The following is a 27,473-nucleotide window of genomic DNA, read 5'->3' on the forward strand; positions in this document are numbered from 1 at the left end:
AACTTACCCTTGTAAAACTGACTATGCTACCGATCCTCGACTTCGGCAATGCCATCTACAAAATAGCTCTACTCAGCAAATTGGATGTAATCTATCACAGTGCCATCCGTTTTGTCACCAAAGCACCTTATTTATTTTTTATTTTACTTAACAATGCAAGTCAGTTAAGAACACATTCTTATTTTCAATGACCGCCTATGAACAGTGGGTTAACTGCCTTGTTCATGGGCAGAATGACAGATTTGTACCTTGTCAGCTCGGGGATTCAAACTTGCAACCTTTCAGTTACTAGTCCAACGCTCTAACCACTAGGCTAACCTGCCAACCTTATACCATCCACCACTGTGACCTGTATGCTCTAGTCGGCTGGCCCTCGCTACATATTCATCGCCAGACCCACTTGCTCCAGGTCATCTATACATCTATGCTAGATAAAGCTCCACCTTATCTCAGCTCACTGGTCACGATAACAACACCCACCCGTAGCACGCGCTCCAGCAGGTGTCTTTCACTGGTCATCCCAAAAGCCAACACCTCCTTTGGCCGCCTTTCCTTCCAGTTCTCTGCCACCAGTGACTGGAACAAATTGCAAAAATCGCTGCAGCTGGAAACTTACATTTCCCTCACAAACTTCAAACATCAGCTATCTGAGCAGCTAACCGATCGCTGCAGCTGTACATAGTCCATCTGTAAATAGCCCACCTAATCTACCTACCTCATCCTCATATTTTTTTTATTTTTACTTTGCTGCTTTTTTTGCACACCAGTATCACTACTTACACACCATCATCTGCTCATCTATCACTCCAGTGTTAATCTGCTAAATTGGAATTACTTTGCTACTATGGCCTATTTATTGCCTAATGCCATTTGCACACACTGTATATAGACTTTCTTTTTTTTCTATTGTGTTATTGACTGTACGCTTGTTTATTTTTTGTGTAACTCTGTGTTGTTGTTGTTTCTGTCGCACTGCTTTGCTTTATCTTGACCAGGTCGCAGTTGTAAATGAGAACTTGTTCTCAACTAGCTTACCTGGTTAAATAAAATAAAATAAATAAAATAAAAACTGATTGGCTCAAACGCATTAATTAAGAAGGAAAGAAATTCCACTTTTAACCAGGCACACCTGTTAATTGAAATGCATTGCAGATGACTACCTCATGAAGCTGGTTGAGAGAATGCCAAGAGTGTGCAAAGGTGTCACCAAGGCAAAGGGTGGCTACATTTGAAGAATCTCAAATATAAAACATTTGTTTTTGATTTGTTTTAACACTATGAAATAAAACATATGGAATATTTTTTTACTACATGATTCCATATGTTTTATTTCATAATTTTGATGTCTTCATTATTATTATACTATGTAGAAAATTGTAAAAATAAAGACAAAACCTTGAATGAAAAGGTGTGTCTTTTGACTGGTACTGTATATATATTTATTTTGATCCTGACAAACTCATCTTTCCCTGCCGGTAACAAGCATAAGCATAATATAATGCTGCCACCACATTACTTCAAAATACAGAGGGGTTCACTCTGTGATGTGTTTTATTGGATTTGTCCCAAACCTGAAGGCAAAAAGTGTATTTCTTTGCCATGTTGTCTTGCAGTGTTACTTAAGGACCTTTTTGCAAACATAATAGATTATTTGAAATAAATTTGTTTTAATAAAGGCTTCCTTCTTTTCATGTTGTCATACTGGCCAGCAATGTGGAGTGAATGTCATATTGTTGATCCCTTTTGTGGTGGCAGCATTATGTTATGAGTATGCTTGTCACTGGCAGGGGCTGTATAGTTATAAAAGGAGCAAAATAATATGAAAGGAGCAAAGCCCAGGTAAAAAGGTAGAGGAAAATGTGCCTCAGTCTTCTGAATATATGTTCTGAACCCTGGAATAGAGTTGTATTTTTCAGTGGGACAATTAAACAAATGTTTTTGCCAAAGATAACAGAATGGCTGTCCAAGAGTTGTTGAGTGTTCCTGAGGGGTCCATTCTCAGTCCTGACAATTAAACAGCTTGAAAAGGTTTGAAGATTGCCGCCAATAATGATTCTCAACCAAATCTACCGAGCTTCAGCATTTTTTTACAAAAAACAATGGATATACACTGAGTCTACAAAACATTAGGTACACCTAACTAATATTGAGTTGCACCCTTTTTGCCACGATGAACAGCTTTAATTCATTGGGGATGGACTCTACAAGGTTTTGAAAGCTTTCCACAGGGATTATGGCCCATGTCAACTCCAATGCTTCCCACAGGGTGGCAGGGTAGCCTAGTGGTTAGAGTGTTGGACTAGTAACCGGAAGGTTGCAAGCTGACAAGGTACAAATCTGTCGTTCTGCCCCTGAACAGGCAGTTAACCCACTGTTCCTAGGCCGTCATTGAAAATAAGAATTTGTTCTTAACCTGTTCTTTTACCTAGTTAAATAAAGGTAAAATAAATCAAATTTAAAAAAAGTTGTGTTAAGTTGGCTGGATGTCCTTTGGATGTTGGACCATTCTTGATGCACACGGCAAACTGTTGAGCATGAAAAACCCATAAGCGTTGAAGTTCTTGACACACTCAAACCAGTGCGCCTGGCACATACTACTATACCCTGTTCAAAGGCACTTAAATCTTGTGTTTTGCCCTTTCACCCTCTAAATGCCACACATACAGAATCCATGTCTCAGTTGTCTCGAGGCTTAAAAATCCTTATTTAACCTATCTCCTAGCAATTAATCTACACTGAGGTAGATTTAACTAGTGAAATTAATAAGGGATCATACGTTTCACATGGGAAAAATCTAATTGAATCCCGTTTTAGATCCAATTTTAAGGCAGCAAAATGTGACAATTGTGACAGGGGTGTGTAGACTTTCACTAGACACTGTATTTGTATGATAGATGTATGTGTCCTGAAGTGTGTGTTGTTGGTGGCTGGAAAGAGTACAAATTGTGAGTAGTCTAGGTCAGTGGTTTTTAACCGGTTTACCGCGGCACACTGGTGTGACTTGAGGAACTCTCAGTTGACATTTTTTGGAACAATCTTCTAACACTTATAAACATGACCTGTGGAATGAACATGGGATTTTGATTTGGGCGCACCAGTGCCACTTACAGTCGTGGCCAAAAGTTTTGAGAATGACACCAATATTAATTTCCACAAATGTTGTTGCTTCAGTGTCTAGATATTTTTGTCAGGTGTTACTATGGAATACTGAAGTATAATTACAAGCATTTCATAAGTGTCAAAGGATTTTATGGACAATTACATGAAGTTGATGCAAATAGTCAATATTTGTGTTGACCCTTCTTTTTCAAGACCTCTTCAATCCACCCTGGCATACTGTCAATTAACTTCTGGGTCACATCCTGACTGATGGCAGCCCATTCTTGCCTAATCAATGCTGGGAGTTTGTCAGAATTTGTGGGTTTTTGTTTGTCCACCTGCCTCTTGAGGATTGACCACAAGTTCTCAATGGGATTAAGGTCTGGGGAGTTTCCTGGCCATGGACCCAAAATATCGATGTTTTGTTCACCGAGCCACTTAGTTATCACTTTTGCCTTATGGCAAGGTAATCCATAATGCTGTAAAAGGCAATGTTTGTCACCAAACTGTTCCTGGATGGTTAGGAGAAGTTGCTCTCTGAGGATGTGTTGGTACCATTCTTGATTCATGGCTGTGTTAGGAAAATTCTGAGTGAGCCCACTCCCTTGTCTGAGAAGCAACCCCACACATGAATGGTCTCAGGATGCTTTACTGTTGGCATGACACAGGAATGATGGTAGCGCTCACCTTATCTTCTCCAGACAAGCTTTTTCCCCGATGACCCAAACAATCGGAAAGGGGATTCATCAGAGAAAATTACTTTACCCCAGTCCTCAGCAGTCTAATCCCTGTACCTTTTTCAGAATATCAGTCTGTCCCTGATGTTTTTCCTGGAGAGAAGTGGCTTCTTTGCTGCCCTTTTTGACACCAGGCCATCCTCCAAAAGTCTTCACCTCACTGTGCATGCAGATGCACTCACACCTGAATGCTGCCATTCCTGAGCAAGTTCTGTGCTGGTGGTGCTCCGATCCCGCAGCTGAATCAACTTTAGGAGACGGTCCTGGCGCTTACTGGACTTTCTTGGCCACCCTGAAGCCTTCTTCACAACAATTGAACCGCTCTCCTTGAAGTTCTTGATGATCCGATAAATGGTTGATTTAGGTGCAATCTTACTGGCAGCAATATCATTGCCTGTGAAGCCCTTTTTGTGCAAAGCAATGATGACGGCATGTGTTTCCTTGCAGGTAACCATGGTTGACAGAGGAAGAACAATGATTCCAAGTACCACCCTCCTTTTGAAGCTTCCAGTCTGTTTTTCGAACTCAATCAGCATGACAGAGGGATCTCCAGCCTTGTCCTCGTCAACACTCACACCTGTGTCAACGAGAGAATCACTGACATGATGTCAGCTGGTCCTTTTGTTGCAGTGCTGAAATGCGTTGGACATGTTTTTTGGGGATTCAGTTAATTTGCATGGCAAAGAGGGACTTTGCCATTAATTGCAATTCATCTGATCACTCTTCATAACATTCTGGAGTATATGCAAATTGCCATCATACAAACTGAGGCAGCAGACTTTGTGAAAATGTATATTGGTGTCATTCTCAAAACTTTTGGCCATGACTGTAGATAATATATTGAATGGCACACATGGTTGCATCGGTATCGTTGTTTCAACTCCAATGCGCTGGAGCTGTTGTTACATTTGTATCATTTGAGGGGTGCACAACGAGCATGGTCATTCGTATAATTTTACTTCTCGTGAGAACCCTTTGCACAGGCAAGTCTGACGAGGCTTAGCAGTACCACAGCCTCTGCCAAAGAATCAAACGAAGCATTGCTTTGTGTTTGTGGTTGCACCTTTACAATGCCGAAAACCTCTCATCTCTAGATTCTTCCATTCAAAATTAACCTATTAACCTATAGACCTATTTTACTGGAGCTACAAGAGTTTTTCTTTATATTGGAGATTTGCAGGACGCTTTAAATGGGTCCACACAAATTAAACATGAGTAAGGAACTATGAAAATAGTTTAAATAAACCCTGTATATTCTATGAAAGAAAAACTGTTACAGAAAATTGATTATTTGCAGTGTGGATCAGATTACCACAAAATAAATGATTAGGAAAAGTTTAGGTGTGCCACAGAATGTTTTATCCCATCAAGGTGTGCCACGGTTAAGAAAAGGTTAGGAACCAATGGTCTAGGTTTATGTTATAGACAGAAGTAGAAAATAGCTGGTAGTGAGTGCTACTACTTTCCTAATGTTAAGGAAAGGTACAGACAGTAGTGTTTGTTGAATGAGACCACAAGTCTATGTTAATGTGTGTATTGTCTTGGCAGATGTGTTGGTTGTGAAGTGTGTGTTGATTTTGTCTGAATAGATCAGGTATGTATTTACTACCACCTACGTAGTCTCCGTGTGTTTAACACTATATGATGTATTGATGTATATAAGACTGTCCTCCTTTCCATGAACAGTAAAACACAGTGTCATCATTGACCAAGGCTTATATAACAGTAAATTCAAGTGTAGACATTACGGTCATCAAATATTCAATTATTCAGATAGGAAGTTTAAGCAGTATTTATGTAATTGTGAAACATGGCCCACTGCATGTTCATACACACAAACACACAAATACACAAACATGCACACAGTAAGACATTCATTTGAAAACACACATAACAACAAATGCTTTTTCAGCATTCTCACAATATATAGACAAGGACACAGACACAAAAAGGACACAGAAAGGGAGGAATGACAGAACGATTTGACAAGGTTTTATTTTCTTGGCCTCTGTTTTGATTGGATGACTTTCAGTAGGATAGGCCTTCTGTTTTTAGTTAGACTACTTTTTCTAAGAGCTAGGGAGTGAGAATGAAGAAGGCTGGGTAGCTTAGTTCTGATTCGTGCAAATGGTTGAGTGACCTGTCATAGTGTGTGTGTGTGTGTGTGTGTGTGTGTGTGTGTGAGTGAGTAAGTGAGTGAGTGAGTGAGTGAGTGTGTGTGTGTGTGCATGTTGTTTGTTTATTGTGTGTGTAGCATGTCACTTCTGAAGCATCATATGCTGCCTCCCCAGAAGAGAGATGCATATGTATACATCAATGAGACATGTTCAAGAATGGTTGATCACTCAAAGAGATATAAGAAAAGTAAAAACTTGTTCCATAACCAACAGCATACACAAACACATAGTGCTCTCAATAAACATTCCACAAACAGTACCAGTCAAAACTTTGGACACACCTACACATTCAACGGTTTTTCTTTATTTTTACTATTGTCTACTTTTTAGAATAATAGTGGAGACATCAACGCTATAAAATAACACATATGGAATCATGTAGTAAACAAAAAAGTACATTTTAGATTCTTGAAAGCAGCCACCCTTTGACTTGATGATAGCTTTGCACAATCTTGGCATTCTCTCAACCAGCTTCATGAGGTAGTCACTTGGAATGCTTTTCCAACAGTCTTGAAGGAGTTCTCAAATATGCTGAGCACTTGTTGGCTGCTTTTCTTTCACTCTGCAGTCCAACTCACCCAAACCATCTCAATTGGGTTGAGGTCATGTGATTGTGGAGGCCAAGTCATATGATGCAGCACTCCATCACTCTCGTTCTTGGTCAAATAGCTTGGCTTACACAGCCTGGAGGTGTGTTTTGGGTCATTGTCCTGTTGAACTAAGCCCAAATCAGATGGGATGGCGTATCGCTGCAGAATGCTGTGGTAGCCATGCTGGTTAAGGGTGCCTTGAACTCTAAATGAATCACAGACAGACAGCAAAGCACCATCACACCTCCTCCTCAATGCTTCACGGTGGGAACCACATGCAGAGATCATCCGTTAACTAACTCTGCATCTCACAAAGACACGGCGGTTGGAACCAAAAATCTCAAATTTGGACTCATCAGACCAAAGGACCGATTTACACCGGTCTAATGTCCATTGCTCGTGCTTCTTGGCCGGCCCAAGCAAATCTCTTCTTCTTATTGGTGTCCTTTAGTAGTGGTTTATTCACAACAATCCAACCATGAAGGCCTGATTCACAGAGTCTCCTCTGAACAGTTGATGTTGAGATGTGTCTGTTACTTGAACTCTGTGAAGCATTTATTTTGGCTTCAATTTCAGAGGCTGGTAACTCTTATGAAAGTTATACTCTGCAGCAAATGCATTCCAGGTGACTACCTCATGAGGTTGGTTGAGAGAATGTCAAGAGTGTGCAAAGCTGTCATCAAGGTAAAGGGTGGCTACTTTGAAGGATCTAAAATATATATGTTGAATTGTTTAACACTTTTTTGGTTACTATATGACTCCATATGTGTTTTTTCATAATTTGTCTTCACTGACGTCTTCACTGTGATTCTACAATGTAGAACATAGTAAAAATAAAGAAAAACCTATTGAATGAGTAGGTGTGTCCAAACTTTTAACTGGCACTGTATGTTGTGTATACATGCAGTGCTGCGGAAAAGCATTTGCCCTCTTTCAGATTTTCAAAATGTTTGCATATTTGTTATTAGATTTTGTAATCAACCAAAACCTAATATTAGATAAAGGGAACCTGAGTGAACAAATAACACAACAATTACAACATGATTTAATTTATTTCATAAACAAAGTTATGCAACTGATCAACAATTACAGGAAGCTTTCTTTGCAGTCATTGCAGTTAAGGTGGCACAAACAGTTATTGAGTGTAAGGGGGCAATTACTTTTTCACACAGGGGAACTGGGTGTTGCATAACTTTGTTAATTAAATAAATACAAATAATAGATAGATTTTTTGTTATTTGTAAACTTAGGTTCCCTTTATCTAATATTAGGTTTTGGTTGAAGATCTGATAGCATTCAGTATCAAAAGTACGCAAAAGTAGAGAAAATCAGAAAGGGGCAAATGCTTTTTCATGGCCCTGTATATACATACATCAAACATGAAATTAGTCACGTTTGGTCATTTTTAGAAGTAGAAGCTGCACATCTGCTAGGGGTTTGGGAACTGAAGGTGCTGCCAGGGAGAAAAGCAGGTAAAATGCTGTGTAAAAGACAGAACAGTTAAAATGCCAGGCATAGGTCAAAGTCCTGGTCAATGTATAGATTAAAGGGTCAGGTTATAGCATAGATGGTCATAGAGGTAAAAGAAAAGGGAAGATGGAAGGTGCTAGTTATGGACCAGATCGAAGTCCAGGTTAAGGGCCAGCTAAAGGCACAGGTAAGGTCAAAGTGCAGTGGTACAGTTCCAGTAAATTGGAATTTTCAGTCAGTGTACAAAGGGAAGGGCTTAGCTGAAGTAAGTAAGGCCCAGCTAAATTAAGGAGGGCCAGGTAGGTATAGTGGTAAAAGTAAAAGGAGGAGGGAGGAAGAAAGTTTGCCCTGGCTCCTTGTCCTGAGATGGAAACAGATTATTATATCACTGAGGTTTGATGTCTGTATATATGAGTATACCAATCAACTTGAAATACCACAGGATGAAGATGTCTCCACAAAAACAAAACACAAATAAGCAGAGTGACCCTGGATAAATGCAATACAGACGAGACAAAACAGCTACATAGTGGTGGGACAGGTGACAGGGGGACGGGGCTACGGGGTGAGGAAAATACGATTTGGGGATGGGGTCAGACAGCCGACACACAGGTGAACACAGAGAGACAGGGACAAGGGCCCCACATGGGCTCACAAGCACTTTCTTTCTAGCTTGCTCTCTTATTCTGTGGTGGCATGCGGCGGTACCTGACTATAGCCTGGCTGGGGCTCGGAGGGCTGGTGCTGGGGAGTCCCGCACGGGGAAGGAACCCCTGATGTAGAGGCTGACCGGCCCAGCTTACACACCGCTTTGGATTCTGTAGGGAGACATGCTCAGTCGGTTAGGATGTACAGTACATTGTTGCTAGGGATGTTCTGAGGACCTGTGTTGTAAGGGCCGATAGTGTTGTCAGGACCTATAGGCACATTTTGCCCTGTCCTTCGTTTAGCTGTGCTTTAGCCTTCAAAAGGAGTTAAAACCCAAATAATGAAACATAATTATTTCGGATAGCTAACCTTGACTGCTCTTTCCTGTGTTTTATTAACTTCATCTTAGTTGCACTGAATGTCAGAAATGCATAGTGGTCACACAAGTTGCATTTCAGTTGCATATGACTTTAACCAACTCAACAGTAAATTCAAGAAGAGATCAATCTTAATTTACAGTGCATTCGGAAAGTATTAAGAACCCTAGACTTTTTCCAAATGTTGTTAAGTCACAGGCTTATTCTAAAATTAATTAAATGTTTTTTTCCCCTCATCAGCAGCAGGCACTGGGAGACTTGTCAGGATCGAGGAAAAGATGAACGGAGCCAAGTACACAGAGATCCTTGATGAAAACCTGCTCCAGAGCGCTCAGGACCTCAGACTGGGGTGAAGGTTCACCTTCTAACAGGACAATGACCCTAAGCAAACTGCCAAGACAACGCAGGAGTGACTTCGGGACAAGTCTATGAATGTCCTTGAGTGGCCCAGCCAGAGCACAGACTTGAACCTGATCAAACGTCTCTGGAGAGACCTGAAAATTGCTGTGCATCAACGCTCCCCATCCAACCTGAGAGAGCTTGAGAGGATCTGCGGAGAAGAATGGGAGAAACTCCACAAATACAGGTGTGCCAAGATTGTAGCATCATACCCAAGAAGACTCAAAGGTGCTTCAATAAAGTACTGAGTAAAGGGTCTGAATAGCTATGTAATTGTGATATTTCATTAAAAAAAATCTAAAAACCTGTTTTTGTTTTGTCATTATGGGGTATTGTGTGTATATTGATGAGGGAATAAAAATAAAAATATTTTTTTTTAGAGTAAATCTGCAACGTCACAAATTGTCAACTGGTCTGAATCCTTTCCCAATGCACTGTATCAAGGATTCTGAGCCACATTTTGTACACATTAAAATTTGATGATGTAAACATTCATTTCTTTCACCATATCTGAATTATTTAGCCTTCCATGACATAATGCATTTTTTCTGTTATAAAATACTCATATAGCCTACTTATAATTCTCAGATGTCATGCAAATACATTTTGTAGACACTTTTCATGTGTCTTCCAAATTATTAGCTCTTACCAATCGAACACTATGGGCTCCAACATTGGAAGTCAAATAATTGTTTAACTATTTCCATCTAAAACACATTCATTCAAAACCAATCAATTTTGGAAACATTCTCTTTTACATTAATTTCTGTAATTAACTCCAGGCAGAGGCCCTCACCTGTGACCCCACTCCCCAGCATCATGGTGGGGCTGACAGAAGAGCGTCCCAGGCGGCTGGGCATGGCAGTGGGGTTGGATGAATGTCCGGAGGGCCCATCCCACTCCTGGGATTTGGGAGACTCCTGGCTGCCTCCGTGGTGAGCTTTGCTCTCGTGCCTAGATAGAGGTTCTGTACTGTGGCTCCTGGTCTTGGCTTCACCTGGGAGGGAGAGGGTTGTTTTGAAAAGGCTATTACATTTAGTAAATGCTTATACACAATCTATATGCACGCCACCACTACACTAAAACCTCTGGACTCAGTGTACCACAGTCCCCTTCCTGTTATCACTGAAACCAGGCCACCATCTAGGGTGGCCTGGTTTCCATTGCTGTATAATGCAGTTTTACAGAAACTCCCTACAGCTGCATTTACACATACAGCCCAATTCTGATCTTTTCCCCAAATATTGTAGAAAGAGCTGTCAAAAGACCAATACATGGAAATAATACCAGAATTTGTCTGCCTGTTTAAGCGCAGCATACCGATCTTTCATCTCTTTTTAATTGGAGGCATACCACCTGTGTTTATACTACCAAACTAAGAACCTAATTCAGATTTGTTTTTCATATCCAACTTTTATTTATGACTGTCCACACTCAGATTTACACGTGACCCATGTCAGATTTGCGCATTTACACTGATGTAGCCAATGAAGTAGCATACAGATGGAATGCTCATTTTCTGTCACTGTTCCTTTACATTTTGGGTGCTTGTCATAGTAGCGGCAGGTCATATGCAAAAAAGCCAATTCACAGCAAAAACATCTGATCTGAGGGTCCAGACTGAGGTCACATATGGAACATGAGAATTGTATCAGGATTGAGATCTACCAGTGGTGGTCAGTGCCGTTTAAGCCAAAAAATGTTTTATGAGCAAGGCCTTATTTCTATTACTGCATATTGGATGACTCTCATTCATATGCAATTCACCCAGTTCACATGGTACTTTCATTTTCCCTATAGTCATGAGGTTGCTACAACCTAGCCTATGAATGAAAGTTTACAACGTAGGTGCACACGGGTCGAGAGACACATTTGAGGTGATAGACAGTGACATTCAATACCGCCTTGCACACTCTTGCCTGCATCTAGCTGCTATAGGGTGTAATCATTAGTCCAATAGTTGCAGGTTTTTTTACTTTTAAGAAACATTTTTTCAACAGAATCAGCGGAATGAATACACCTTTGATCGCACGTAAACAGAGTTCACTCTCATGACAGCCACATTGTATTTGTTTGTGGACTTTAATGCACAACAAATCAAAAGCTTACCTTGACTTGGAAGAATTCCAGTGTTGTGTTGGAAAGTCATAGCCAGCTAACATAGCATCCCTCTGTTTGAGCAGGGTGTTTCAGTAGGCTAGTAGGCTACGCTAGCTAGCTGCATTTGCTGAAACTGAGAGTGAAAAAAATAACAAAATCTCTCTCTCTCTATTTCTCTCTTGCTTCTCCTTCTTTTTGGAAGAAATTAATTTACTCAAAACTGTTCAACTATTGTCTCCCTCTCTCTTCGAGTCTACTCACCACCTTTTATTCACCGCAGTGCTAGCTATCTGTAGCTTATGCTGTCAGTGCTAGATTAATTATCTGATCCTTTGATTGGGTGGACAACATCTCAGTTCATCATTCAAGAGCTCTGATAGGCTGGAGAACAACCTCCTGAAGTTGTCATAATGTGTAAGTCTATGGGAGGGGGTGAACACCATGAGCCTCCTAGGTTTTGTATTGAATTCAATGTACCCAGAGGAGGACGGAAGCTAGTTGTCCTCCGGCTACACCATGGTGCTATCCTACAAAGTGCTGTTGAGGCTACTGTAGACCTTTGCAAAATAGTGTGTTTTAATCAGTTATTTGGCGACGTGATTATGTTTAATATAGTATTATCTAAAAGGTTTTACTTTTAAAATGTTTTACAATTGAGATTTATATGAACTTCACTGAGGAGGATGGTTCTCCCATTCCTCCTCTGAAGAGCCTCCACTGAGATCCGCATTTGGAAGTGGTATAAATTGGAAGTCAAAAGATTAGATTCCATATTTATTTTGCCTGTTCACCCATTTCAGCTGTTCACCCATTAGTGAAAAGATCAGATAGGTATCAGATATGGAAATAATTAGCATAAGATCTGATTTGGGCTTCCTGTGCAAACACAGCCATTGACTTGCTCACAGAACTGGCTTGTTCTTGATGTACCTCATCATGATTAGGGAAAACTGCATTCGATTATATGCTACCCAGACATGGAATGAACTCCAGGAAAAATTGGACAAATCTATTCCCCTATGGTTGTTTTAATGGCATGATTGGTTGATTGATTATGTGTATTTTGTATTTGCTTCCCTGGTGTATACATTACATTGGATATGACTTCCCTGTCTAAGCAAAGGTTCATATTTACTTCCAGAGTGTATTTATTTTGTATTGATGTATGTGTTTATTATTTTGTATGTTGTGCAAGGGTCACAAAAAAAAACATGAGTTTCAATATGACATCCCTGTCACGCCCTGACCTTAGTTATCTTTGTTTTCTTTATTATTTTGGTTAGATCAGGGTGTGACGAGGGTGGTATGTGTGTTTTTATCTTGTCTAGGGTTTTTTGTATATCTATGGGGTTTTGGTTTGTCTAGCTAAATGTAGGTCTATGGTGGCCTGAATTGGTTCCCAATCAGAGGCAACTGTTTATCATTGTCTCTGATTGGGGATCCTATTTAGGTTGCCATTATCCATTTTGGTTTTGTGGGTTATTGTCTATGTGTAGTTGCATGTCAGCACTCGTGTTTATAGCGGCACGTTTGTTTAGTGTTCTTCGGTGTTCTTCGGTGTTCTTCGGTGTTCTTCGGTGTTCTTCAGTGTTCTTCAGTGTTCTTCAGTGTTCTTCAGTGTTCTTCAGTGTTCTTCAGTGTTCTTCAGTGTTCTTCAGTGTTCTTCAGTGTTCTTCAGTGTTCTTCGTTTAAATAAAGAGGAATGTATTCATCTAACGTTGTGCCTTGGTCTCCTCGTTGTGACGAACGTGACAATCCCTGACTAAATAAATGTTAAATCACCCCAAATAAATATAAATAGAAATGTATGTAGTTAAGAAAGGATCAGATCTTCAATCAGGGCACCATTCCAATCCTCTCAGATCAACACTGCACAGGTCACCAAGGAGTCCTTGGGTCTTTTGGGATGTTAAGATACTGCAGTATGATATGACCATGGGGTGTCACTATAGAGCTGAATACTGTTGGGTGCAGAGGTGTGTAGCTAGAAAGGAGGAGGCCATATTTCCAAAAATGTTGCAGATGTCTAAGGTTGTGTACATTGTGCCAAGAGGAAGCTATAGCAATGCCAGATGGCCTATTATCTCTGTACAACCCCTCAGGTTGAATGGTCTAGCACCCTACACCAGCGAGATCATGGTGTTGTGTTCTTGTCATCCCTTCTCTTCTACACTGTCCATTTATGCATGCTTATTCTACTCATGCTTTCTCCGCCCGCCCACACGTCCTCATGCCTCTTTTCCTGTCCTCTGCTGGGCGGCTGGGCTGTCTTTTTAAACCCTGCAACCTGCGCTCACAGCCTGTCCATTTGCCACCACATTCATCACGTCCTTCATGTGCGCTAAAGGCATTAAGGAAATTGCTTTGCTAGCAGATGAAAGCTTTTTTCAATTATATTCACTGGCAAGTGTATGAGCCGTAATAACCTTCTTGAGCACGGTCCATTTGCCAGCCAGAGCAGAGGAAAGAGAGAGAGAGAGAGAGAGAGAGAGAGAGAGAGAGAGAGAGAGAGAGTTTTCGTGTTGCTATGTCGCCCTGTAGCACTCACATCTCTAGTCAAGAAATGCTTTGAAATGCTGGTCACAGCTCACATCAACACCATCATCACACCCTGGACCTACTCCAAATCGCATACTGCTCCACCAGAGCCACAGATGATGTAATCTCTATTGCACTCCACACTGCCCTGTCCCACCTGGACAAAAGAAACACCTACATGAGAATGCTGTTCATTGAGCACCTTGGCATTCTTGGGCACAGGGACTATGGTGGTCTGCTTGAAACATGTAGGTATTACAGACTTGGTCAAGGATAGGTTGAAAAACACAAAATAGCACAATTGGTCAGGAGCGTGTGTGTGTGATCTGCATCATGAAAGGCCTATGGGAGAAGCAGTGTTTCACAGGAGTTCTGGGCTCCCGAGTGGTCTAAGCTACTGCATCACAGTCGTCTAAGGTACTGCATCGCAGTGCTAGATGTGCCACTGGAGACAAGGCTATCTCGCAGCTGGTCGCGACCGGGAGACCCATGGGGTGGCAGACAATTGGCCGAGCGTCCGGGTTAGGGGAGGGTTTGTCCGGCAGGAATGTTCTTGTCCCATCGCACCCTAGCTACTCCTGTGGAAGGCCGGGTGCAGGTGTACGGCGTTTGCTCCGAAACATTGGTGCGGCTGGCTTCCGGGTTAAGCAGGCATTGTGTCATGAAGCAGTGCGGCTTGGCTGGGTTGTGTTTTGGAGGACGCACGGCCCTCGACCTTCGCCTCTCCCGAGTCCATACGGGAGTTGCAGCGATGAGACAAGACCAATTGGATACAACGAAATTGGGTACAAAACGGGGTAAAGAAATATATTTAAGTCCTGGGCTCATGCTAATTCTCCTTGCTGGACACACACTGACTGACAGCGTCTGTGCGCACACACACACCACCCGTTAGTCTTGCCTCCTCCATGCTCCCTCAATTCCACAGCAGATAACATACACACTATAAACACATACACATGGATTTTGTGTTGTAGATATGTGATAGTATAGTAGTGGCCTGAGGGCACACACTTCATACAGTTGAAGTCGGAAGTTTACATACACTTGGAGTCATTAAAACTAGCTTTTCAACCACTCCACAAATTTCTTGTTAACAAACTATAGTTTTGGCAAGTCGGTTAGGACATCTACTTTGTGCATGACACAAGTAATTTTTCCAACAATTGTTTACAGACAGATTATTTCACTTATAATTCACTGTATCACAAAGTGGGTCAGAAGTTTGCATACACTAAGTTGACTGTGCCTTTAAACAGCATGGAAAATCCCAGAGAATGATGTCATGGCTTTAGAAGCTTCTGATAGGCTAATTGACATCATTTGAGTTCATTGGAGGTGTACATGTGGAAGTATTTCAAGGCCTACCTTCAAACTCAGTGCCTCTTTACTTGACATCCTGGGAAAATCAAAAGAATTCAGCCTCAGAAAAAGAATGTAGACCTCCACAAGTCTGGTTCATCCTTGGGAGCAATTTCCAAACACCTGAAGGTACCACGTTCATCTGTATAAACAATCGTACACAAGTATAAACACCATGGGACCATGCAGCCGCCATACCGCTCAGGAAGGAGACGCGTTCTGTCTCCTAGAGATGTACTTTGATGCACTTTCTCTCCTAGAGAGTACTTTGATGCGAAAAGTGCCATTCAATCCCAGAACAACAGCAAAGGACCTTGTGAAGATGCTGGAGGAAACAGGTACAAAAGTATATATATCCACACTAAAACAAGTCCTGTATCGACATTCCCTGAAAGACCGCTCAGCAAGGAAGAAGCCACTGCTCCAAAACTGCCATAAAAAAGCCAGACTACGGTTTGCAGCTGCACATTGAGACAAAGATCGTACTTTTAGAGAAATGTCCTCTGGCCTGATGAAACAAAAATAGAACTGTTTGGCCATAATGACCATCGTTATGTTTGGAGGAAAAAGGGGGAGGCTTGCAAGCCGAAGAACACCATCCCAACCGTGAAGCACGGGGGTGGCAGCATCACTTTGTAGGGGTGTTTTGCTGCAGGAAGGACTGGTGCACTTCACAAAATAAATGGCGAGATGCGGTAGGATAATTATGTGGATATATTGAAGCAACATCTCAAGACATCCGTCAGGAAGTTAAAACTTGGTCGCAATTGGGCCTTCCAAATGGACAATGACCCCAAGCATTCTTCCAAAGTTTTGGCAAAATGGCTTCAAGGACAACAATGTCAAGGTATTGGAGTGGCCATCACAAAGTCCTGACCTCAATCCCATAGAATATTTGTGGGAAGAACTGAAAAAGCTTGTGGGAGCAAGGAGGCCTAGAAACCTGATTCAGTTACACCAGCTCTGTCAGGAGGAATGGGCCACAATTCACCCAACTTATTATGGGAAGCTTGTGGAAGGCTACCCAAAATGTTTGACCCAGGTTAAACAATTTAAAGGAAATGCTACCAAATACTAATTGAGTGTATGTGAACTTCTGACCCACTGGGAATGTGATGAAAGAAAGAAAGAAAAGCTGAAGGTGAATGTAAACTTCTGACTTCAACTGTATGTTGTGAAATGTATTGTAATGTTTTTTAAATTGTATATAACTGCCTTAATTTTGCTGGACCCCAGAAAGGGTAAATGCTAATGGGGATCCATTATAAATACAAACACTGTCTGTTTTCTCTCTCCACATATCACTGGCTCTCTGATACACCGGACACACACATACACAAACACACACATACATACACATATGACACTGCCTCCCTCTCTCTTTGTGCCTCGTAATCTATTTCCAACACTGTCTATCTTTCTCCTTCTGACAATGCCTCCACCCACCCACCCGCCCCCTCCTCTTTTTTCTTTCTTAAATGGCTTGTCTCTCTTTATTTATCTCTCAGGGTATCTGGGTAGAAGACAGGTATAATCCGTGGGTGGATATATTCAATACTTTTTTGCAACTTTTTAGCAGTCACTCTGAATTGACCTAGATATTTTGAGACATTTGTAACAGAACTGAAGATTAACATTCATTGAAGTATTACTTTAAGAAGCTACACTTGAGGTGGGGCTCCAGGAAAATCTGGCTCAGTCCCTCTTAGTAAAACATTCTCAAACCAACCTTTCTCAACCAAAATAAAAATAAATATAGCAGCCATCTGTCATTAAAAAAAGAATTTCCATATTTGAGTAAACATCTACAGTACCAGTCAAAAGTTCAGACACACCTACACATTCCAGGGTTTTTATTTTATTTTTACTAGTATCTCATTTGTAGAATAATAGTAGACATTAAACTATGAAAAAACACATATGAAATCATGTAGTAAAAAAAAAAAAAGTGTTAAACAAATCAAAATATATTTTATACTTAGTTTTGCACCCTATTGGCATTCTCTCCACCAGCTTCATGAGGTAGTCACCTGGAATTGCATATCAATTAACATTTGTGCTTTGTTAAAAGTTAATTCATGTAATTTCAAATAAGCTAAAAATAAAGGAAGAGAAATGACAGTCCATCATTACTCTAAGACACGAAGGTCAGTAAATCCGGAAAAATTCAGGTTTCTTGACTTTTTCCGGATGAAACTGGCTTTCATTAGGAACGCCCCGGAAAGGAAGACCCAGACTTCCCTCTGCTGCAGAGGATACCGTCATTAGAATTTCCAGCCTCAGATTGCAGCCCAAATAAATGCTTCAGAGTTCAAGTAACAGACACAGCTCAACATCAACTGTTCAGAGGAGACTGCGTGAATGAGGCCTTCATGGTCGAATTGCTGCAAAAAAAACACCACAAAAGGACACTAATAATAAGAAGAGACTTGCTTGGGCCAAGAAACACGAAGAATGGACATTTAGACGGTGGAAATCTGTCCTTTGGTCTGATTAGTCCAAATTTTGGTTCCAACCGCTGTGTCTTTGTGAGAATCAGAGTAGGTGAACGGTGTGGTTCCCACCGTGAAGCATGGAGGAGGAGGTGTGATGGTGTGGGGGTGCTTTGCTGGTGACACTGTCAGTGATTTATTTAGAATTCAAGGCACACTTAACCAGCATGGCTACCACAGCAGTGGGAGTATCATTTGTTTTTCAACAGGACAATGACCCAAAACACACCTCCAAGAAGGATTGTGATGGAGTGCTGCATCAAATGACTTGGCCTCCACAATCACCTGACCTCAACCCAATTGAGATGGTTTGGGATGAGTTGGACCGCAGAGTGAAGGACACACAGCCAAAAAGTGCTCAGCGTATGTGGGAACTCCTTCAAGACTGTTGGAAAAGCTTTCCAGGTGAAATTGGTTGAGAGAATGCCAAGAGTGTGCAAAGCTGTCATCAAGGCCAAGGGTGGCTAATTTGAAGGATCTAAAATCTAAATATATTTTTATTTGTTCAACACTTTTTTGGTTACTACCTGACTCCATAAGTGTTATTTCATAGTTTTGATGTCTTCACTATTATTCTACAATGTAGAAAATAGTATAAATTAAGAAAAACCTTTGAATGAGTAGGTGTGTCCAAACTTGTGACTGGTACTGTATACATATTTTCCATGTGGGTAAACACTACGACTCTCGACTATCATCCGTGCCATATGTTTGTTCCTATTCCTGTTCGCGTGTTGTATTCCTGCTACTCTCTGTGCTGTGCTGTGCTGTGAGTCTCAGGGTGCATGCAATATCAGGCCTATAAATAGGCCAGCCATGCTGTGTTATATTGCTGCTACACTGCTACACTGCTATGCTCCAGAATCTTCTAACCTCCTCTGCCTCTCTAGCCCCATGCTGCTGGATCCTGGAGGTTATACTTTTATTGGATGCACAGAGTTTCGTTGAGGTATCGCAGCCAATCAGAGGGCCCAAAACATCTCCCCCTGGCACAGAGCAAAAGCCAATCAGAAACTATAAAACAATAAGACAAGCACAGCCAAGTCCATTGACAGGAGACTGATATCAGCATGGCAAGTCAACACAGAATTATAGTGTTGCTGTGAAGAATAGATTTCTAATATGGACACCAAAAATTAAAAAGCTCTCTGTATTATTTCATAAAAACTGAAATCAATGGATTTAACCTAAATCAGTGCCATTTCTAGACACAGAAATCAGACCTTACCCTCTTGATCCCATTTAGGGCGCATCACCTTATGGCTTGCCTTGCCGTGCATTACTGTGTGGCTTGCCTTGCATGCGGTTGATGGTGAAGAGGTCCTCATGAGAGTTTACTATAATCTGTGGCGCACTTGCACTATAATATGGTTCAATCTTCGACATCCACAGCAACGTTAAAGTTCCTATCTAACAGGATTCCAGGATTCCAAGTGGGGATTAATAATCTCATTGAGAAAACTGGTTTGGAACATGTTTTTGAGTTGAGTACTTCAGTTGCTTTTTTATTCTTAGTTTGAACATGTGTGGGGGGATGAGTGTGTGAGATTGAGGGAGTCTTTCTGTGTGTGTGTGTGTGTTTGTGCCCGTGCTTGTGATCTGCATCATGACAGGTTTATGGGAGAGGCAGTGTGTCACAGAAGTTCTAGGCTCATGTAATCCTCCTTGCTGGACACATACTCCTAACACTGGTTGACAGTGCCCGTGCACACACCACCTGCTGATTTGGCCTCCTCCATGCTCCCTCAATCCCACAGCACACACTGTCTGCTGTCTCTCTCCACATCTCGCTGGCTCTCTGATACATCCGGGCACACACACTAGTGCTGAGCGATTAGTATTTTTTGAGGTCGGTTTGGTTACGGTTCGATGTTGAAAAAATTATCACAGTTTTATTTCGATTTTTACACAGTACAGTAGATGCAATATGCATTATGCGGGTTGAATGCTGTAAACGACACAGAATATATTTTTTAAATAAAAGTCACATGATGGTAGTGACTGCCCATTACTGCTTCTCACTTATTAACCATCATTTATTGACGTTAATTTACTTTAATAAAATATTTGTTTTATTTAATGACTTCCCATTTTTAACCATTTAATGTGTTTGAAGGTAGAACTCTGCATACCCGGCAGGCCCAGAGAGAAAATTAAATGGATGAAAAAATTAATCGCAATCTACACACAATACACCATAATGACAAAGCAAAAACTGTTTTTTAGAAATTTGTGCACATTTTTTAACAATAAGAATATCTTATTCACGTAAGTATTTTCTTTGAGACTCAAAATTGAGCTCAGGTGCATCCTGTTTCCACTGATCATCCTTGAGATGTTTCTACAACTTGATTGGATTCTACCTGTGTTAAATGTAATTGATTGGGCATGATTTGGAAAGGCACGTGCCTGACTATATGAGGTCTCACAGTTAACAGTGTATGTTCGAGCAAAACCAAGCCATGAGGTTCAAGGAATTGTCCATAGAGCTTCCAACCTGACAGAGCTTGAGAGAATCTGTAGAGAAGAGTGGGAGAAACTCCCCAAACACAGGCGTGCCAAGCTTGTAGCATCATACCCAAGAGACTCAATGCTGTAATCACTTTTAAAGGTCCTTCAACAAACTACTGACTAAATAGTCTGACTAGTTATGGAAATGTGATTAAAAACAATTCATGTATAAATTTGCTAAAATGTCTAAAAAACAGTTTTTGCTTTGTTGTTATGTGGTATTGTGTGTAGATTTATGATTTAAAAAAAAAAATGTATTAATTTTAGAATAAGGTTGTAATGTAACAAAATGTGGAAAAAGTCAAGGTGTCTGAATACTTTCCGAAGCCACTTTAAGTCATAAAATGCATGTTCTCCCTACTTGCACTCATGCTATAGCCAGCACTGGAGATGCAATCAATGAGTATAACGAAGTGTTTCAATAAGCTTGCATTGTTATTATTAGTAGCATGTGTCTTTTTTAGTATCGAGAAATATTTAACTTTCTCTGGTCATAGGTGAAACGACATGAATTGGTGCATCAGCTGGAAGACTGTGTCCCCTTTTCTCAGCGCAAGGAGGGAGCGCAGAGGAACGGTGAGACAGGTGAGTCAGCCTCCTTTCCTCCCTCCCCTCAGACCATCAGATGCAGGCCATCAGTCCAGTAAAATAAAGAAGGCAAATTATTAGGCTCACTCTGCTGTGTCTCACAACGAATACAACAAATAATCTATTACCATTGTGATCACATACATTTAAAAATATGTATAATTTCTAAATGGTCTAAGAAGAACACCACTGGCAGGGCTATTCAACCAAAGCCAACATAGGCCTATAGCCTACTGTACAAACATTGCTTACAGAACAGTTTTGAATCCTTAAGAGTCTATTGACACACCCTTCAAGTAACATAATTTAAAAAATCCCCGTCAGATTCTGTCAATTTAAGCTAGAGATATCAGTTTTTTTGCATGGACTGCATTTCAATCCACCACATCTGCCAATGTCGGCCGATATACAGCTATGTTTGTCAGAGCATGAGATGTCCCAAAAATTGGCCTTCTTGTGAAAACAGTAGCGTACGAACGGTTTGGCCTTCAAACTAGTATGACCACTATGTGGAAAGGGGAGACTCTCACATACACAATAGTAATCTCTGTTTTTTTTCTCACAAGTGTCACGGGACTCGTCTGAAGGTAAGCCATACACAATACAGTTGAAGTCGGAAGTTTACATACACTTAGGTTGGAGTCATTAAATCTCGTTTTTCAACCACTCCAAAAATCTATTGTTAACAAACTATAGTTTTGGCAAGTCGGTTAGGACATCTACTTTGTGCATGACACAAGTCCTTTTTCCAACAATTGTTTACAGACAGATTATTTCACTTATAATCCACTGTATCACAATTCCAGTGGGTCAGAAGTATACATACAATAAAATAACTGCCTTTAAACAGTTTGGAAAATTCCAGAAAATTGTGTCATGGCTTTAGATGCTTCTGATAGGCTAATTGACATAATTTGAGTCAATTGGAGGTGTACCTGTGGATGTATTTCAATCACCTACCTTCAAACTCTGTGCCTATTTGCTTGAGATGATAGGAAAATCAAAAGAAATCAGCCAAGACCTCAGAAAAAAATTGTAGACCTCCACAAGTCTGGTTCAGCCTTGGGAGCAATTTCCAAACACCTGAAGGTACCACGTTCATCTGTACAAGCAATAGTATGCAAGTATAAGTTACATGGGACCACGCAGCCATCATACCACTCAGGAAGAAGATGTGTTCTGTCTCCTAGAGATGAACGTACTTTGTTGTGAAAAGTGCAAATCAATCCCAGAACAACAGCAAAGGACCTTGTGAAGTTACTGGAGGAAACAGGTACAAAAGTATAAATATCCACAGTGAAACGAGTCCTATATTGACATCACCTGAAAGGCCGCTCAGCAAGGAAGAAGCCACTGCTCCTAAACCACCATAAAAAAAGCCAGACTACAGTTTGCAACTACACATGGGGACAAAGATCGTACTTTTTGGAGAAGTGTCCTCTGGTCTGATGAAACAAAAATAGAACTGTTTGGCCATAATGACCATCGTTATGTTTGCAGGAAAAAGGGGTAGGCTTGCAAGCCGAAGAACACCATCCCAACCGTGAAGAACGGGGGTGGCAGCATCATGTTGTTGGGATGCTTTTCTGCAGGAGGTACTGGTGCACTTCACAAAACAGATGGCATCATGAATAAGGAAAATGCTGTGGCTATATTAAACCAACATCAGTCAGGAAGTTAAAGCTTGGACGTAAATGGGCCTTCCAAATGGACAATGACCACAAGCACACTTCCAAAGTTGTGGCAAAATGGCTTAAGGACAACAAAGTCAAGGTATTGGAGTGGACATCACAAAGCCCTGACCTCAATCCCATAGAAGGAGGCCTACAAACCTGACTCAGTTGCACCAGAGCAGTAAGGAGGAATGGGCCAAAATTCACCCAACTTTTTGTGGGAAGCTTGTGGCTACCCGAAACGTTTGACCCAAGTTAATCAATTTAAAGGCAATGCTACCAAATACTAATTGAGTGTATGTAAACTTCTGTCCCACTGGGAATGTGATGAAATTAATAAAAGCTGAAATAAATAATTATCTCGACTATTATTCATTTCACATTCTTAAAAAAAAGTGGTGACCCTAAAACATGGATTTTTTTACTAGGATTAAATGTCAGGAATTGTGAATAACTGAGCTTAAATGTATTTGGCTAAGGTGTATGTAAACTTCCGACTTCAACTGTATTTCCTGAGATTTCTTATATCTCCTAGATACAGGACAGACACTTCAAAACCTTATTCCTGATTTTATATGTTACTTTTTTGCCATTTATGACTGTGTTTTTCAATGCGTTTCTATGGGCTACAGTAGTAAAGGCAAAAGAAAAGTGATTAAATAACGGCTTATACTTTTTTTAATATAAGTTAATGTTGCATAGGCTTATGTTTTTTAAAACATGTTTTAAAAATATATATTAGCACTGACTAAGATCATGTATTTTCAGGTAGAGATACTGTACCTCGCAAAGCAACTGCTTTCTTTCTCTCTTGTGCATTCTATCATCTCTCCCTGACAAGTAAGGAAAGGAAAGGGGAATACCTAGTCAGTTGTACAACTGATTGCCTTCAACTGAAATGTGTCTTCCGCATTTAACCCAACCCTTCTGAATCAGAGAGGTGCGGGGGGCTGCCATAATCAACATCCAAGTGGGTTAACTGCCTTGCTCAGGTGCAGAATGACAGATTTTTACCTTGTCAGCTCTGGGATTCAATCCAGCAACCTTTTGGTTACTCCCGCTAACCACTAGGCTACCTGACGCCCCAAAGTGGGTGAGCAATGCATTATGGTCATTGTAGTTTATTGCCACATGTTCTGCACTAAACTGTGTAGAATATTGGTCTATTGGAAACCACAACTCCCTATTATATCGCACAGTCCTGGCTTGTTCTGACTCATCTCTACAGGACCATGTCTCAGGACTGCCTCAGGACTACCTGGCCTGATGTCTCCTGGCTGTCCCCAGTCCACCTGGCCATGCTGCTGATCCAGTTTCTGCTGTTTTGCCTGTTCACTAGACATGCTATCTTGTCCCAGATGCGCTGTTCTCGACCCTCTCTCCCTCACTCTCTCTATCTCTAACACACCTGCTGTCTCAACCTCTCAATTCCTGGCTATGAAAAGCCAACTGACATTTACTCCCGAGGTGCTGAATTGTTGTACCCTCTACAATTTGACCCTGCTGGTCATCTATGAATGTTTGAACGTCTTGAAAACACCTCTGACACTGCCTCCCTCTCTCTTTGTCTTTTTTCCTCTATTCCCAACACTGTTTCTCTATATTTCTCCCTCTGACACTGCCTCTCACTCTTTTTTCTCACTGACATGGCCTGTGTCTCTCTAGGTATTGCTCATGGTCTCTGGTTAGGAGACAGATTGACAGGTATAATCCATGTGTGAATTTATTCAATACCTTTTAGCAACTTTTTAGCAGTCACCCTCTGAATTTACATAGATCATTTGAGACAATTTAACCCTCATGAACAAAATACTGTATCTGCCAATACCTAATCATAGGCACTCACATTCAGCGGACTCCTTGACCTTCCTCCCTCCCGATCCCTTCTTTAGCATATTCCGGCCACCAGTAAACAGGTTGGTGAGTTCATCCAGAGGGCTTGTAGGGGTGCGGGAACGCGACACATTCTGCATGGAGCTGTGGGCCGAAGAAGAGTTACTCAGTTTGCCTCCCCCTTCCTGACCAACTGAGCTCTTGGCGGCATGCGCAACGGAGGAGGTGGATCGGGGCATGCTGCCACCTATCTTCAGGGCGTCATAAGGTGGTGGGCGCTTGAGGCTGAGCGGTGTGATCGAGCGGCCCATGCTTACAGGTGAGGGACACGCGGAATGGCTTCTGGGATACCCATGAGCCGACGCCGATGCCTTGTAGAGAGTGGAGGGCAGGGGAGGGGCAGAGGAGCGACCAGACGCAGTGATAGTGTGGGTGAATTGGAGATCCCGCTCTCTATCCTTCTCCCGTTCTCGTTTCCTGTCTCTCTCTCTATCCCCCTTGCGGTGGTGGGGGGAGGAGGAGGGGGGCGGAGCTTCAGAGGTTGTGGGTGAGGCACCTCCCCCGGGCTTGTTGGTGTACCCAGTGGCAACATTCTCCAGCATGGGCAGCTTTGTGACGTCCAGCGGGGTGAGGGGTGACTCATCCGAGTTAGGCGAGCACTGGGCAGGGGCTGGCGGAAAGACCAGCAAGGGCGGCCGATGGGTGAGCAGGTTGGGGAAGGGGGCAGGGATGTCACAGAGGGACCCCCGGGGGGTGGTGTGGGAGGAGGAGGAACGACCCTGCTCCATGTCCTGTTCCCACTTAGCGTCCTGGAGCATGTCGTCGAACATGGGGTATTTCATTTCCTCGTAGACCGACTCACTCTGGTCCTCGTCCTCCAGGAGGCGTTGCTTCAGTTCCCTCTGAATGTTACCCACCATCTCGATGTAGACAGGCTCGTCCTCGTCCTCCGTATCTGGGGCTGGGCTCTGGCTCTGCGATGAGGACTTTTCCCTCCTTCCTTCCTTCCTGTTGCCATGATTCTGGATGTAGGACTCATCAAAGGAGGTACTCAGCTGCGTGTTAGGGTTCCTCTTTGGCTTGGGAGGAGGGATCCGCTTGTACTCCTCACTGAACGGTCGCGACTTGGACCCTGCACGGGGGACAGACAGACAGTAGCGTTAAAACAGGTCATCAGCAGATAACCATGATACAAAGGACAATAGAGGCAGAATTGTTTAAGATTAAGATCACTTTATTGGTCACGCCAAAATTGTACTTGTGCTTTTTAACCCTTCTGAAAGACACAGATAAATACATATACACATGGAGAGGTGCAGGAGACTGTCACACTGTACTTTTTTCCCCCACTTGCAAGTACATGGATATTTGTTTCTTCAGAGTTAGGGTTAGCATTAGGCTCAAGGTTGGGAGTAGAGTTGTCATACCAAGCCGGGCTCAAATTCTAGCTCGGGCTTGTCTGGCTGTGTACAAACATTTTTTTGAAAGAATGCAGCACCTGGTCTCTCTCCTCCTCTCTGTCAACGAGCAGGACAGGCAGTGCAGCCATCAACAGTGTGTATCCCGTTGTCCATGTACAGTCATGTTAATTCATTGTTTTACTTGTTGTTTATCTTACTGAAAAGTTCTGTTAATGAAATCCCTAATTTGTTTAGACAGCAAAAACATTCCCTATTCCCTTCAACCATTACCATGCTCTATTCACGTGGCACTTGCATGTAGTGCATGTACCATGCATGTAGGGCATGACCGATAAGGTAGGACCGGACCATAGGAGAGCCAATCATAATTGCATTAATAAATTGGTTATAACCTCAGAAAAGTGTTATAACACAGCAAAATGGATGCGAAGAAGGGTTTAGCCACAGGCAAATGTATATTGGTTGCTCAGGAGGGAAAGGGGAAGTCTGATCTCTGGAAAACATTTGACCTGGTTGTTAAACCACTGGCAAATCCTCTGGCAATGAAAAAATGCAAAGGGTACGGGGCATTTTAAAAGTATGACATCAAGACAACTGGTACGTCTTCTCTGTAGTGCCATGTTGGTGCGACGGCCTGGTGCGACGGCCTCTTCTCCAGGCCAAACGTCTATGTCTGCATTTGTTAACAAAAACGTAACTGTGCCACTTTACCTCTTGAAGCTAGGCGGCACTATTTTTATGTTTGGAAAAATAACGTTCCCAAAGTAAACGGCCTATTTCCCATGACCAGATGCTAGAAAATGCATATAATTGACAGATTAGGATAGAAAACACTCTAAAGTTTCCAATACTGTAAAAATATTGTGAGTATAACAGAACTGACATTGCAGGCAAATGCCTGAGGATAATCCAATCAGGAAGTGCCTCTTATTTTGAAACCTCTGTGTTCCTAGGCGTGCCTGTCCTCCATTTAAAGGGATATCAACCAGATTCCCTTTCCTGTGGCTTCCCTAAGGTGTCAACAGTCTTTAGACATAGTTTCACACTTTTATTTTCAAAAATGAGCGTGAAGGATCACATTGCATAAGTGGAGAGGTGGGGGCTCTCAGAGTGAGATGGTGCGCAATTGAGTGAAGCGGCCATTGTTCCTCCCGCTGTTATGGAAAAAGCTACACACTCGGTTGATAAATTATCGAATATATATTTTAAAAACTACCTAAGGAATGATTATAAAAAACGTGACATGTTTCTGTGGACATTATGAAGACTATTTGGAATTTCCGTCTGCGTTGTCGTGACCGCTCTTTCCTGTGGATTTCTGAACATAACGCGACAAACAAACATCGGTAATTTGGGTATAAAAATAATCTTTATGGAACAAAAGGAACATTTGCTGTGTAACTGGGAGTCTCGTGAGTGAAAACATCCGAAGATCATCAAAGGTAAACGGTTAATATG

General features: G+C 41.7%; 1 protein-coding gene across 1 annotated transcript in view; it reads right to left on the reverse strand.

The window, feature by feature from the left end:
* LOC139393101 (neuronal tyrosine-phosphorylated phosphoinositide-3-kinase adaptor 2a) overlaps window positions 1–27,473 on the reverse strand; it is a 97,757-nt gene that overhangs the window by 11,162 nt on the left and 59,122 nt on the right. Inside the window, exons 3-5 of the mRNA XM_071141451.1 lie at window positions 24,608–25,726; window positions 10,294–10,494; window positions 8,782–8,891 (exon numbers count right to left, since the gene is read on the reverse strand). Of these exons, the coding sequence (XP_070997552.1) occupies window positions 8,782–8,891; window positions 10,294–10,494; window positions 24,608–25,726 (1,430 nt within the window). The remainder of the gene's footprint in view (window positions 1–8,781; window positions 8,892–10,293; window positions 10,495–24,607; window positions 25,727–27,473) is intronic.

The sequence above is a fragment of the Oncorhynchus clarkii genome, chromosome 33 (genome assembly GCF_045791955.1).
Source record: "Oncorhynchus clarkii lewisi isolate Uvic-CL-2024 chromosome 33, UVic_Ocla_1.0, whole genome shotgun sequence".
Taxonomy (NCBI): domain Eukaryota; kingdom Metazoa; phylum Chordata; class Actinopteri; order Salmoniformes; family Salmonidae; genus Oncorhynchus; species Oncorhynchus clarkii.